The sequence below is a fragment of the Aptenodytes forsteri genome, unplaced genomic scaffold (genome assembly GCF_000699145.1).
Source record: "Aptenodytes forsteri isolate BGI_AS27 unplaced genomic scaffold, ASM69914v1 Scaffold81, whole genome shotgun sequence".
NCBI lineage: Eukaryota > Metazoa > Chordata > Aves > Sphenisciformes > Spheniscidae > Aptenodytes > Aptenodytes forsteri.
The window spans coordinates 2,754,154-2,768,947 of NW_008795259.1; the positions used below are offsets into that span (position 1 = coordinate 2,754,154).

The 14,794-nt window shown below is 41.9% G+C and overlaps 1 protein-coding gene across 2 annotated transcripts in view; it reads left to right on the top strand.

The window, feature by feature from the left end:
* The first annotated feature begins 5,812 nt into the window (after positions 1-5,812).
* ECI2 (enoyl-CoA delta isomerase 2) overlaps positions 5,813-14,794 on the top strand; it is a 33,234-nt gene continuing 24,252 nt past the window's right edge. The window contains exon 1 of one of the 2 annotated variants that reach the window (XM_009279180.2): positions 5,813-5,939. In XM_009279180.2, coding sequence (XP_009277455.1) covers positions 5,878-5,939 — 62 coding nt within the window. In that variant the 5' untranslated portion in view covers positions 5,813-5,877. The remainder of the gene's footprint in view (positions 5,940-14,794) is intronic. The other variant, XM_009279181.2, reaches the window with a different exon arrangement.

Sequence of the window (14,794 nt, forward strand, 5' to 3'; positions counted from 1 at the left end):
CCAAGACAGAAAGCGTACCAAATCCCTCAGAGGTTATGACAGAAAGTGAAACAAATCCCTCAGAGGCGATGCGTTAATGCTTTAATGTCATAAGCTGATGTAACAAAGCACTGCTGCTGAAAGAAGCAATCCTACTGCCTGTCAGGCTCCCTTACATCTCCCTCCTTGGCACCAACATGAGCATGCATTCAGCTGTGTGATGAAAAAGATCAGGGATTTGATCTGGGTCACAATTAACCTTTATTCATTTACTTACTTGGTTTTGCCTTCTTAATTGTAACTCAGATCCATTCCCTGAAGCGGTTCAATGCTTGGCCATGAAAATAGCTGTGTCAGCAGAAAAGAAAGCATGGGAGTGAACCGGGAGGGACTGAGGACAATAGAAAGACTGCTCCTTTCAGTAGCAGTGTTTGCTTATGCTGGCTTAAAGTTTAAACTGTGAAATGAGGGCCCAAAGTACTTTTTTTTTTTAAAGTGAAGTACAAAAAGTAGGAGTGCAAGCTTTTTGGCGAAAAAGTCTGATGAGCCCACAGCCAACACCTGCACCATTTAATGGTTCAGGAAACTAAAAAGGACTCCAGCTTAGGAAGATTTGAATTCCTTTAATTAAGAACAATTCTGTTGTTAGTTGATTCACACGTAAAACAAGACTCCTGTAACCACATTCTCCTGATTGAACTCCTGCCAATAATGTTTCTTTCCCAGGTGCTCTTAGTGTGAAAAACCGATGCAACCCAACATACCACTTTAGATGCATTCAAACAGTACTTTCTCATTTCCTGCATTTCACAGATTATTTTGAAGTGGATATCTTGCCAGTCCTGGCAAACAGGATATGATCTGTAACCTTTCACAAATAACTGTAGCACTTCAGAACAGCAGGATGAGAATGTACACATTCCATAGATTGTTAATAAGGGTTGCAAATCTACAATGTATTTAAAAACACACAGGTCTTTCAAAAGCTAAATATATAGATTTGCTGGTTACCAGGTAAACCTCTACAAAATCTCTTTGAGGTTCTTTTGTATGTTATTTCCTCAAAAAAAAAAAAAATTTGTAATTGCACCTTTGTTTCTATTCTGGTTAAATATCTTAAAAATAATATTCCTATGCCATTTAAATATTCAGTCAATACACTGAGCAACCTGCTGAGGAAAGTGTAGCAATTTCTGAACACCAACACACTAGTTATAGAGAGAAGCCTCAAAACAAGATTACCAAATAATTTATTTAAACATGCAAGAGTGACTTGTAAGAGCAGCTTAGTGCTGGTGATAAGAAGCATAAAAGTTATTATGGCTACATATAGCCGCCTCCTGTTTCTGAATACTGGAAGCAAATGGTGAATGACCAAAGGAAATAGGAATCTGCCCATGTTCTACCTAAGGAAAATTGTACTAGACCCTGCACAACACAGACACCTCCTGTAGCTGTATTGTAAAGGGATCAGAAAGACTGTACAGTGAAAAACTGAGAGAAAATATTGAGAAACAGTACAGCACATAGAGAGGAGGACTAAGCAATAAAACCACAGTGTGACAGCTAACTTTATGGCACACTTGAGGCAAGTCCTTCAATAGTGGCAAAGTACCTAAATAATTGCAGCACTTTCCAGACATGAGGCTTAGCCCTTCAGATCCTCATTTGTGAAAATATTTCAGTGAAGTAGGCCTAAATTTATAGTCCAGCTCCTATGATCTTAATAAAAATGGTATGTGTTGTCCAACTGAATGCTGAGAATTTTGGAAAGATTCATAATTCAAGACAGAAGAGATTATATTTTTATTAGAGGAGGATAATCTGCAGCTAGATGGGGTAAATTAATTTGCATTCATGGTAAAAGAACTGAAATGATTTGGAATAGCAAGGATGTTTTTGGATGGAACATTATTGCAGAGTGTGAGAAGACACAGACAGCTCAAAGCACACACCAGTTGGTCAGTGGAGGTGATTAATGAGAATTGTGGACTAAGAACTTGGTATTTTAGATCTGAACTAAAGACAATGCTGCAAAAAGGCGATTCCTTCAGAATTACTGAGTACCTGAGAATGAACCAACAATCCAGCCAAGAAAAGAGGAGTAGAACACTGTATAATTAGTTAGCTGCCGGTTAGAGCTCATGTTTATATTTCTCTGTCGATAAACATCTCTGCTTAAGTAAATGGGTCCAAGTCTAATTTCTTCTTGGGTGTCAGGAACTGAGCATACCTTTCATGCTGAGGTACAAACGTGGCCCACATAAACAGGGGTTTCCAAAACCAAGCTTACAAAGACATCGGTGATTAATGCCCTTTGCTAACATTGTAGTTTCCTACACTGTAGCAGCAAAACTATGAAAACCCCTCTGCCATGTCTGAAATGGCTTGTCATCATTATGCAAAAAACATGATAACATCATCACACAAGTAAGTCCTGCAGGATTTATTGGACTGATTTTCAAGGGGAAGGTGAACAAATCATCAAGATAACTTTCTGTTAAATATGTATTAAAGTTCCCTGTACTGATAATGCAAAACCATTTGCCATGGAAATAAAATTCTGCATAATAAAGTACCCGACACATCTGCTTCCTGGATAAACAATTTCTATCAAAGAGAGAACAGCTGCCTTGTCATGATAAAGGATGACAAATATTCAACTCCTTAATACTGAGTTCAGTTCAGTGACATTACAGAAAGCATATTTCAGAAAATCTATGGGAAAAACTGGCAAACACTTAACATAAAGCCTGCAGAAATTATTGTAAAGATATAAGAATTATCATTATAGCAAAAAAAGATGGTTGTGCTTGTCAGATTGTAGAATACTTTGCAATCTTGAAGAAACTGGAGATGCAGATGATATAGTGAACACCTTGATGTATCAGAATCAGCTCCCGTGATGTCAGCACCATTCCTTCCTTCCACCATGAAGTTACGCAAAATACTTTTTCTTCAGGCTTGTATCAGCATGTCAAAGAACCTGCAATTATGTTGAAACACATAGCGCACAGATACAGATTACAACAGCCAAACCACTCATTCTGCAACCAAAACATCAGGATCCAGTGATCTGAAAACTTATTGTGTGATTTTGTGTTTCATAATAAGGGCACAATAGTTTCTCTAGCATACACATAGCTTTATAGTTATTATGACAGGACATATATCGTAAAATGCACTTATGCACATATACAAAGGGCCAGAACAAAAGTGTGTAACATTAAGCCACATTTAAATCCCATCCTGTGAGGTATGTGCCTTTGTTGCCCCAAGATCCCACTTCCATGAGTAAGAATACATTGCAAAATAGAAACAGTTAAAAGCATGCTAAGAAAAGAAGTAATATCATGTATGTCAGGAAAAGGTAACAACACCAATAGAATAGAAAGATGTTTATGTGACATGCTATTCACAAAGTGCTTTTTTAATATTTTATCTTACCTGAGCAGTCAGATAAATGCTAAGTAGCTAAGTAGTTGAAAGGAAGACAAGAGAAGAAAAAAAGAGAGAAGAAAAAAGGAAGGAGGACATCTGCAGGTATAGGTTTCTAGAGACAGACACATACAGCAAAGTGCACTCTTGCAGACACAATACATGGACTGTGATATGTATCTTAAAAAGGTGACAAGAAAAAGAAGTCACAGCAGTTATTATTTCTCTGTGCCCCTCTCTGGTGAGCACTGAATACTGCTGGTGTCTGTATTTAATTCCTATAGCATACAATCCATCTTTGACTGAACCCAGAGATGCCTTTTTGCTATCTTCAGGTAAAACTGGAAAATGTTCATTCATTCTCAGGAGTTCCAGTGTGTCTTTAAGTCGTGGTTTAACCCCAGCCGGCAACTAAGCACCACACAGCTGCTTGCTTACTCCCCCACGGTGGGGTGGGGGAGAGAATCAGAAGGGCAGAAGTGAGAAAACTCGTGGGTTGAGGTAAAGTGAGTTTATTTGGGAAAGCAAAAGCCGCACACACAAGCAAAGCAAAACAAGGAAACCATCCACTACTCCCCATCGGCAGGCAGGTGTTCAGCCATCTCCAGGAAAGCAGGGCTCCATCATGCATAACGGTTACTTGGGAAGACAAACACCATCACTCCAAATGTGTCCCCCTTCCTTCTTCTTCCCCCAGCTTTATAGGCTGAGCATGACGTCATATGGCGTGGGATATCCCTTTGGTCAGTTGGGGTCAGCTGTCCCAGCTGTGTCCCCTCCCAACTTCTTGTGCACCCCCAGCCTACTGGCTGGTGGGGTGGTGTGAGAAGCAGAAGAGGCCTTGACTCTGTGTAAGCACTGCTCAGCAATAACAAAAACATCCCTGTGTTATCCACACTGTTTCCAGCACAAATCCAAAACATAGCCCCATCCTAGCTACTATGAAGAAAATTAACTCTATCCCAGCCAAAACCAGCACACTTTATTAAAAAAGCAGGCCTATTTAAACTGATACACGTTCAATAGAAAGTAATTAAGAAAAAGAAAATTTAAGATATTTATTCTCAGATATTTAACAGGAAAAGCTTTCTGCAAGAGGTATTGGGTGAGAAGGAAGCTCCCAAATAAAGCACAGCTGCTGTGCTTTGTCTTCACCTGCATAGAGGCAATAGAAAACATACTGCAAGCGACTGTTTTGCCTTGGAATTGAAATGGGTGACCTGGGTCTAATGGAACTCTTTCATTACTGTCAGTTTTCTTCAACTAAGCAAATATATAAAAGGCTCTTATGTTTTTAAGAGGGTAATAATTTAAAGGCAAAGAGAATTGAGGAGAAGTGCACTTTTTTTTTTTCCCCTCCTCATGTAGCTTCTAGACAGTAGCACAAAACGTGAGGCTGTACTATTTTGAACTAAAGGAAAGAATATGAGAATTTTACACAGGGAAAAAAATGCAGCCAGGAAAAACCCTTCATCTTACCCTTAACAATAAAATACTAGAGAGGGCATTGTCATTAAGGACTTGTTTGTCAAACAATATATCTGAAGCAACTTACCAAATGAGTTCTCTAGGGAGTCCTCTCTAGATTCATTACATTAGTGCTAACAATACTGCTACAGTAAGCTTTCAACTGATGTTCATTATATTACATTTCTGTAATGATTTTTCTGGCCTTTTCAAACTACAAGACTAAAACTGTTGCGTGCGTAAGCTTTCAGTAAAAAAAAGGTTATTATTTGACAAAACAAATGCTAGCTTTTTAGAGCCAAATTCTCCTCTTATTTACAGAAAGTCTCATTCCTACATCTCAGAGAAAAATTCCGCCCATAGTTTTGTTTTATGCATTCAAAATACTGTCTCTGTCTAACAAGGTACATACTTACAAGCCATGAGTTTTGCTTGGTTAGGGCTAAGTAAGGATATAGATCAACAATAGCATTTACTACACCACCTTCGGGAAGGTGCTTTCAAAGCCTTCTACAAATGTGAATTAATTTCACCTCACAGCCCTGTGTAGCAGAGAAGGAAATTGCCAGTGAGAGGCTAAAAAGCAAATAAATACCTATTTTAAGTAGGTCGGCTAGAGGTGCAAACCAGCAAAGGTTGTGTCTGAAGTTGAAAAATGCTAGGCTTTTGGATCTGTAATCGTTAGTAACGTTCAAGGTGTATCAAGTTCAAAGAAGAACGCCCCTACTTGAAATCCAAGGCTATGTCAGAAAAAGTCAGCTACGTGTGATTTGACCAGGGTCTCACATCACGACCTCGGCAGTATGAGGGGAAAAAAAAGCGCCACCCCAACTGCCACCCTGCCGCAGCCCGGCCTCCCCACGGCGCTGGAGGCGGTTCCCTCCCCGCGGACGGAGTGGGCGGCTGCCGTCTCCTCAGCCGAGGGCCTGGCAGCTCCGGCGGGGCGGAGTTTGCCGTCTCTTCCTTTTCCTCCCGCCCATATTTCCTCCGGTCATGGCGACCACAGCCTTGACCTTCGTCCGGAGGTTGTGCTGGCGGCCGCTCTGCGAGATAAGGTGAGCCCCGGTCGTCCGCGCACCGTCCCTGTGGTCGGGGGCTCTGGTGCCGTCCTGCCCCGGGGAGGGTCCGCTCCGCGAGCCGCTGTTTCCCCGCCGCGCTCCCGGGATGAGTGGCCGGCAGCGGGCCCTGGGCGGCCTTCCCCCTCCCGCCAACCTGTTCCTCCGGGGCTGCCCGGCGGGGCCCCCTCACAGGGGTCGGGGGAGCAGGGGGCAGGCAGCGGCGGGGCCGGGGGTGTAAGTGCCGTGGGGCGGCGGGAGGACCGGCCGTTGCCTCAGGCCTGGGCAGTCCCATCTCCCTCCTGCCGGGGCCCGGCGTGGAAACCAGGTGTCCTCCTGCCTGTGCCGCTTGATGAACTGGGTTAGCTTTCTCTGTATAGCCCATATGTACGTGGTTAATGCGCAGGAGGAGACGTTGCTTTCATCCTAAGACGAGGGAGGTCGCTTGTCTGCTTAGGAGAGGGACCCTTCCAGCCATATCGCCTGCCCTTTGAGTGATTGACCACACTGTGGGTGTGGGAAACCTGCATTTGATGCCTTCCTCGAACAGGGCCTACACCCTTATGTTTCTGTCTCCTGAGGCAAATGTTTAACCACCAAAGAAATTGTTGGTTAGGCTGGGGGTAAGGCACCTGAAACTGTACTGAAATACAGAGAAGAATGTGTGATTCCATGTTTTCTTATGTTTTTTTTTCTCTTGTCAGTCCCACAAAAACAAGCTTAATTGTGTGTCTGACTAATTAAGGCTTCTTGCTAAGAGTACTCTGGCTTTCTGAATAGCGATGTAGTATCTCCTGTGGTGTGCCTTTATTATGTATTGCTTTTAAGCTGTTTCCAAATCAAGTGTCACATGCAGTATTGTACACTGTGGCAGCTGTGCACCTTCAGCATTAGTTGGGCTGTGGGAAGGGGAAAGGAAGGCTTGACTTGCAAGTAGACTTAAAATTGCAGGATTGATGTTTTGTTTTTATTGAAAATGGTTAAATTGGAAATTCCACTGTAAAATTGCTTGTGTATGAGTAAGAATCACAAAAGTTGTCAATTTGTAGAACTTTCTCTTCCTACCAAAAATAGCTTAATAAATACACAGTTAAGGAAAAGTATTTGTTGTGTTAAGTATACTTAGTAAGCAAGTTCCTAAGTAGAATAGTGAAGCAGGCATCATCATACCAATAGGTTAAAGACCTGTGATACTCTGATTGTTAACAACATGCAAATTCAACTGTTATAATGCACACTTTCATAAATGAAATGCTTTTACTCAAGTATCCAAGTATACCCATTAGGCACGAGTGCATCTTGACCAGAAAACTGTAGTCACTTATGCATTAAATTGTAATATTTTTCTCCCAAAGCTTTGTGAGAAATTATTTGAAGTGTGTACGTGAACATCTTAAGATACAGGGAGAAACAAAGAGAATGCGAATTGTGTGATCAGCATGACTTCTGCCCTCACTTCAAATAAATAACTCTTTAGGCAAGTTTTATACAGATAAATAATATTAATTTAATATAGCTAAGTTGTTACAATGAGAGGGAGGGAAAGCAGTTCTAAATTGGAAAACATGTAGAAGACTGGCCTGCTGGACATCATTAGGCTAGTGGAGTCAGATGTATTTGAAACAGCAAGATTCTGTATGAAATAAGGTCATAAATCAATATTAATAATGGGTTAATGTTTTTAGTATATAATCAGATATAATACAGGAAAATGGTGCAATTTTTCCAATGGTGGAATACCAGACAGGTGGGCTTTATTTTCTGGATCAGCAGTTTGCTAGCAGAATTATTTCAAAGACACTGGCAGCCTTGCTGCGCCAATGAATTTAGGAAACTTTTTTTGCAGTCTAAACTCAAAAAAAAGAAGCATATCCCTGGAGCACTGGGAGAGAAACACTCCTACAAATATAAGGACAAAATGCAAGATTTCCTCTTACTTTGTGGTTTGGGGGTTTTTTTCTTCCCAAAGCAGGATATTCCTAATCCTTTCAGACATGGAGTTGTGAGTTCCATGGGTTCTTTTACCACGTGCCCACTTCTTGCCTTGCCGTGTTGCAATATGTAATTTTTCCAAGTTTGAATTTGCCTGAGGAGGGGGAACGCTGACACAAATGCACATTCAGAAGAGTTTTACTGGGGCTGTAGCCATTTGACAGTCTTTGCATACAGCTGTTTGAGATCGGAGGCCCCACAACTCCACTGCTATGAGGCAGGCTGTATCTGCATTTACAGATGGTCAGACCACTGGGAGCAGAACACTTGCTGCTGGGAAACCTGCAGCCACGCTATCCTTGTTTTGGGGGTTTCCTTCAGGCTGGTTGTAGTGTGATCCCAGCACTGAATGCCTATCAGCAGCTGGAGGACATCTCCCGATCTTATGTACTCTAGAAGGGATCTAACTCGTATGTGCCAAGACAGCTCTGTGGCCCAAACCAGGGGAATGGAGTGGGCATCAACTTAGAGACTTGCTCCAAGAGCACTCTCCTGGTCCAAACTAAGACAGTAGCATAGTCACCCCCTAACTTCCTAGTTGGTACAGTTATCTCAGCAACTTTAAAGGGGGTCAGATCTTATCAAAGACCAATCTTTCCATGAGGTACTCTTATTTCTCAGCAGCTCCAAAGAGCCTTTTTCAGAGGAGTGCTATTAAATGCTGGTCTTTAAATAAAGTGGATTGAAAAATGGTTAATTTTCTCTTAAGCTGTTGGCTTGTGCTTGCTTATGGGGCCTTGTTGGTCTTTGCCCATGCCTGGAATACTTGTTGCTTGCAGTAAATCTGTCTTTACTACAGTATCTGCTCTTCAGCTTGGGAGGCAGCAGTCTTAAGGGTTCGAGTTCACTTCCATCCTGGCTCTTGAGCAGTGTCCCAAATCTCTTCTTGGCTTCCCTGCATCATCTCATGACAAGACATCTGCATGTTTAAAGCCCACCCACACGGCAGGAGCTCAGGTGCTATTAAGTCCCAGCACAATATGCAACCGTCCTTACTCGGTCTCTGCAGCCCTTTTCTGTTTCTGTCTGGGAATTAGTTGAACCTGCTCCCTGAATTGCTTATCCTTTATGTGGTAGCGCAGTTGCATTCTTTGGCCATTATATCAAGGGCCCTTTGATACATTTGCAACAAAGCAGGACATTATAACCCTTGCATCTCCTCCTTCTCCTGTCTCTGCAGACCTTATAGCTCTTTTCTGCCTTCCCTCCCACTAAGGCAGTCAGATGTAAGGTCCTGGGAAGAGGCCCAGGAGGTTTGTCTTTGCCCTGGAACTGTGTGTGTTCTGAGGAAACTCCTCTGTTGAGGGTGGAGGAAGATCTGATCTCTTGCAGCTGAGAGATTACTTCTGCCTTCATCAAATGGCTGTGTTCTGGGGCCTCTCTCAGTGAGAAGAGGCTCAGTATTCCAGGTCATTCCCTGAAAATACTTCTTTATTGCTGTTAATGGCCTATCAACTGCATCATGGGTTTTTGTTTGCTTGTTTTTAATATGTGAGGAGGATGGAAACACAGTCTTCCACTGCTACAGATATGCAATAAAGTTTCCTGTATTTGGAGATAATTGCAGATGTTAGCATACCCAGAGCGCACGTAAGCCTTGCCTTGTGGAAAACCTCTTTGAGGCTACTATCATCCTGGAGATGACCAGTAAGTTTGGTGGTATCCCTTCTTCCGTCCTGTTTCTTTCTTCCAGGTTTGGCCACGAGGAGCTAATCGGCCTTAGAGGGAGTCTGCCTCATATCCCTGTAGTGGAAAATGTCTAGTCCTTTCTGTCAATACTATTCAGATAGCTGCAGTTGGACATGGACATACAAATTTTAGTAGCTTTGTTCTGATATTCTCATGCTGGCTGAGCAAAAAGGACACTATTGCCTCTTTACTTCTCACCCACTTTCCCGCTGCCAGGCCCTATTTCTGTATTGCAGTAGCTACTTTCCTTCTCTTTCCTACTGTCCGCTGTCCCCCCCAATCCAATGCCCTTTTACAAGGAGGATGACTGGATTTTTGTAGTGTTGCTCTCAAGTAATATATCAGACTATAGTCTTAAAAACCCTGTTTGCTAACACTCCTGGGTCTTCTGTGGGTCTGTACTAAAACTTCTGGTGCTGGCAGTAGAAGTTGCTTTTACATCTGGGCAAAAGTTTCAGGCATTAGGTCTTGCCTGAGTTGGATACGGTTTCCCTCCTGATCTCAGTGTGGCATAGGCAGCAGGTGTCCTGCAGCCTCCTGACTGTCTGCTCACCAACTTCCCCACCCGCTAGCAGTTGGATGGGAATGCATCCTGGCATGTTGACATAGGAAATGTGTCCATGTACAGGGTTGTGTTTTATCCACAGCACAAAACGCATACCCTGATCCTACAACAGGGAGGCCCTGTGGAGTATGCTTTTTACTCCCTGTTGCTGTCTTACGTGGGCTCTTGCGTTTTGGTTTCCGAGTCTCTTAAGTCAAGCCTCTCAGTGCTGTGTCTCAGGCTGTACTAGCTTGCCTTGCTCAGCTGTTTGCTATTCCCTGCCAGTCAGCCAACATTTTTTTTCTGTGACAGATTTGTTTATCAGCTCTCCTTGGCTTACACTGGATTCTGTAGGTCTTGGGTGCTCTGCTCTGCTCCTCCTGCTCAAGATAACTGTGCTTATCTTTTCAAACTTCCCTTCGATAGGTCAGGCCTCTAGTTCTAGTTGATGCTTGTGAGCCAAGTTGTCTTGCCCAACCTTGGACTAACTGTGGACCACAGATCCTTGCCTGACCACCAGAAAAGAAAGCAGAGCACATAGCTGCCTTGACTTTAAACCTCCCCCCCCCCCACACAATCCACCCCCACCCTTTTCTGTCTTGGTGCAGGTCAATAAAAAGCTTAGAGCTCATCATGTTTCCCTTACCTTTTAAGTCATAATAATTTTCTCTTTAATAAAAAAAAAAATCACCTTCTTTCCTTTCTTGAAACCTTGCCCAATTTGACTTTTGCAGTAACTTTTTACAAAATACTGGTAAAATCAGCTTCCACTAACATTGTGACTGTGAGGTAACTTTCAGAGTCTTTCAGAAAGGGTCTTTATACCACCGATGAATCTTGACTTTCTCTTTTTCTTTAAGGGTTGGGATTGTGAAACATAGCCATTAGAGTAAACTCATCCACTGTCTTTTGAATACTGAGCCTAACTAGTCAATGGAAAATGAACAATTAAATCTCTTAATGGGAGGCTTTTTCTGCAAATACTAATGTTAATTGCATGAGTTACTACATCTTGTTTGCACATGCTGGTTTACCAATACGGTAACCAAAACCAAAAGGTAGTGGTGAAATGATTGAACAGTTGTCCAGAAAAGCATCTTAATAAACTTATGTCCTTATTTAAGCATCCTCTTAAACTGTTCTGAACAGAAATACACGCAGCAGTTAAAAATCAACAAAACGAAATCCGGAGCAGCAAGCTCACTAACTGTATGTAATTAAGCCGGATTTGACAGTTCACAGCTAATATCAAGCCAAGGTGTCTGGAAGTCTTGAAGATGGATTGGCTTAGAACACAGCTTTCTGTTGTAGTTAATTTGCTTTGAAGCAGCTGTTCATTGAAGTCAGTGTGACCTTGTCAGCTTTGTCTGCTTAAGTCAGTGATCACTAAGTGGTTCTGTAGCAGCTTTGCTGCTGAGTTCAAAAGAATCTGATAATATGAATGCAGATAAGGTAGTGGTTAACTACACTTTTTGTCGTTGAATTTTTCTAGGCTTGAACATCCATTCTCTCCAAAGTGGGCTCTCAAGTAGCTCCCACTTGAAGTGAGGAACCACGGTTTCTTTCTGCCCTCGCTTTTTAAGATTTCTCTCCCCATCAGAAGTTAGTTCTGAGTTTCTCGAGGAGAACATAAATACTTTTTCAAATGTTTGGGTTTTTTTTTAATTTAATATGGTGCTAGGAATTAATTTTGAACTTTTGCTGGGGTAGAAAATACTGTCTTTGAATAGTACCATTCTAAGAAGCTACTTATTTCTCTCTTCCCTTGTACTTCTCCCCCTGTGCAAACTATGTTCCGTCTGCAACTGCGATCTAGTGAAGAGAGCAAGCAAGCTATACTTCATTCTTGCACAGCAGTCCTCATTAGGATGGAAATCGGTTTATTTATTTCTAGCAAAATTTTTGGAACATTGCACGTATGAAGAAATGAAAAACACTTGAATGTCAGGCATTCAGAATTCATAGTGCAAAACATAACATTCTACCTGGGCTTGATAAGCAGACTTAATTCACTGTAATGAACCTTGTTTACAAGTAACCTCCACTTATAGTAACACCAAAGTAGACCCCAGAGGTTTCACTGGTAGTTATCTTTGTTAGAGTGAGCACATACAGAAGATTGAACCAGTTATGTCAGTCTCTTCTTTTTCCACTTTACTGTTGTATTTAGCATAAGAATATTTGTGATTTTTTCCTATTTCCTGACTGTTGTGTTTTAAAAGAATAATTTAAATGTTGATCAATGTAAAATAATCTGCCTAAAACTATTATATATTGATATTCAGTTCAGATTGGATGTTTTTCATTATGCTGATGTAGTAAATGATTGAGCCTTTCTATTGTGATGAGCCCACTGATTACAGCGAGTATTTTTCAGGTTCCCTTGAAGTTCATTATAATAAAATTTAGACTGTAATCAGTAAACTACAGCAAAAACTGTGAGCTAAGATTTTAAAGGTCTTGTTAAACCATCCTTTATTTCACAGAGAAACAGAAACCGTTGCCAAGTAATTCAGTACTGGATGCTCCACCAGAAAAGAGGAAGCAAAAGCTCTCTTGGAATGGGTTCTGGTTAAGGCTTCTTTCTTCCATCAAAACTCAGGTTTTAAGTCACTGAATAAGTGGTGCTATTTGTTTGGCTTTAGAGGGGTCTGGCCCAGTGATTAACACATAGCAACTTGATAATTTGCCAACATCCTGGTTTTTAAATTATCCTGGCAGTAGTCTTTTATCACTGAAAGCAATGAAATTAAAGAAGAAAATCACTCTTACAATTGTCAGAATAGTATTTTATCAGCTAGCGCTTTTAATGCAGGTTAGCCAGCCATGGAAAGGAGACCATAAGCATTATTGGTGAGCTAATAACTTCATTATTTTGTTCATAAGCTACTGACTTTTCATGTTCACCTGAATACCTACAGAAAGGATAACAGCACTAGATAGCAGTAAATTCAGTAGGTAGACAGATTTTGTTTGTGCTGAAATCCAGAGAGAACTTGTGTAATGTTTTGTTATGTTGTTGTTTTGCTGTGTGTATGAAAGCTACCTTTTTTCTGACAATGTGGAGTACTCCAAGTGGAAACTTCTGTGAATGAAGTCTATTTTAATTGAAGATTAAATGGAAATAATCACTGTGGTTTAGAAACAAGTAAACACAACTTTGCCCTCAGTGCTATCTGACCACATAGTTCATAGTAGCTTTTTGACTGTGGCAGTGCAAAGCCATGTTTAAAAACAAACTAAAAAAACCCTGCCCCAAAACCAAAAACTTCTTCCTATCTGAATATCGTAGAGTTCTTTTTAGCCTGCTCACAAAAGTGTTGTCTTCTGTTGGCATCTGACTCCCCAGAGGGAAAGGTTTTTTTCCTCTTCTTCTTCCCCTTCCCTCCACCTTTTTTTATTTTTTTTTTTTCTTTTTCTCCCCCCCCCCCCCCCCCCCCCCCGCTCTGTCAAAAATAAGGTTAGGTTGGAGAAGGAAGCCACAGAAGAGTTGTCCCTTGTAGGTCCTGATGTAATTCTTGGTATTTCACATATTTTGACTGTAGCTAGGGTAGCTTGCAGATGAACCTCTTTCCTTGTGGCAGAGGGCATGTGCACCTGCCCTTCATCCCAGCCTGGTCTGTGGTTGTCTGAGCAATGGCAGAGGGGGGGAACTTTGCTTTGAGCAAGTGTTATGATTTCAAGGAGTTCATAGTGTACTTTGCTCTGTGAAAGATCTTCACTAATTTAGGCAGTCAGTAGTTTGGGGGCTTTTTTTTTTCTGTCATGATCCTGCAGATTGATCTTTGATTGGACTTCCTGGCTACAAAGACTGGATGTGTACATTCATCTCAGTACTGGTTTTGTCCTTGAATGTACAGAGTGAGCCTGCCAGCTGAGAATTTGAACAGTCACAATTCAATAGCAAATGTAGTGTTCCTATTTTCTGAGTGTCCTAGAACAGATCATTCAGATTCCTCCCCTGAAAGGAGGAGGAAGCCTCCTCTGAAGGCTTTCACATGAAGGCGAGAAGAGCTATAGCTTCAAAGTCTAGTCTAGAGATGAACTGTTAAAGTTAGTGGGCCACTTGTGTGCTGCTTCGGTATAGCTAGCAGGTTAAATGTGTGTGTTTTTCACAGAATCACAGACTGGTTGAGGTTGGAAGGGAACTCTGGAGGTCATCTGGTACAACCCCACTGCTCAAGCAGGGCCACCTAGAGCTGGCTGCCCAGGACCATGTCTGGACAGCTTTTTAGTATCTCCAGGGATGGAGACTCTACCACCTCCCTGGGCAACCTGTGCTAGTGCTTGGTCACCATCACAGTAAGAAAGTGTTTCCTCGTGTTCAGGAGGAACCTCCTGTGTTTCAGTTTGTGCCCATTGCCTCTTGTCCAGTCACTACTGAGAAGAGCCTGGCTCTGTCCTCTTTACACCCTCCTTTGGATATTTATATACATTAATAAGATCCCCCTGAGCCTGTTCTTCTGTAGGCTGGACAGTCCCAACTCTCTCAGCCTCTCTTCATATGTGAGATGCTCCAGTCCTTTAATCATCTTTGTGGTCCTCTGCTGGACTCTTTCCAGTACATCCATATCTCTCTTGTACTAGGGAGCTCAGGACTGGACACAGTAATCCAAGCGTGGCCTCACCA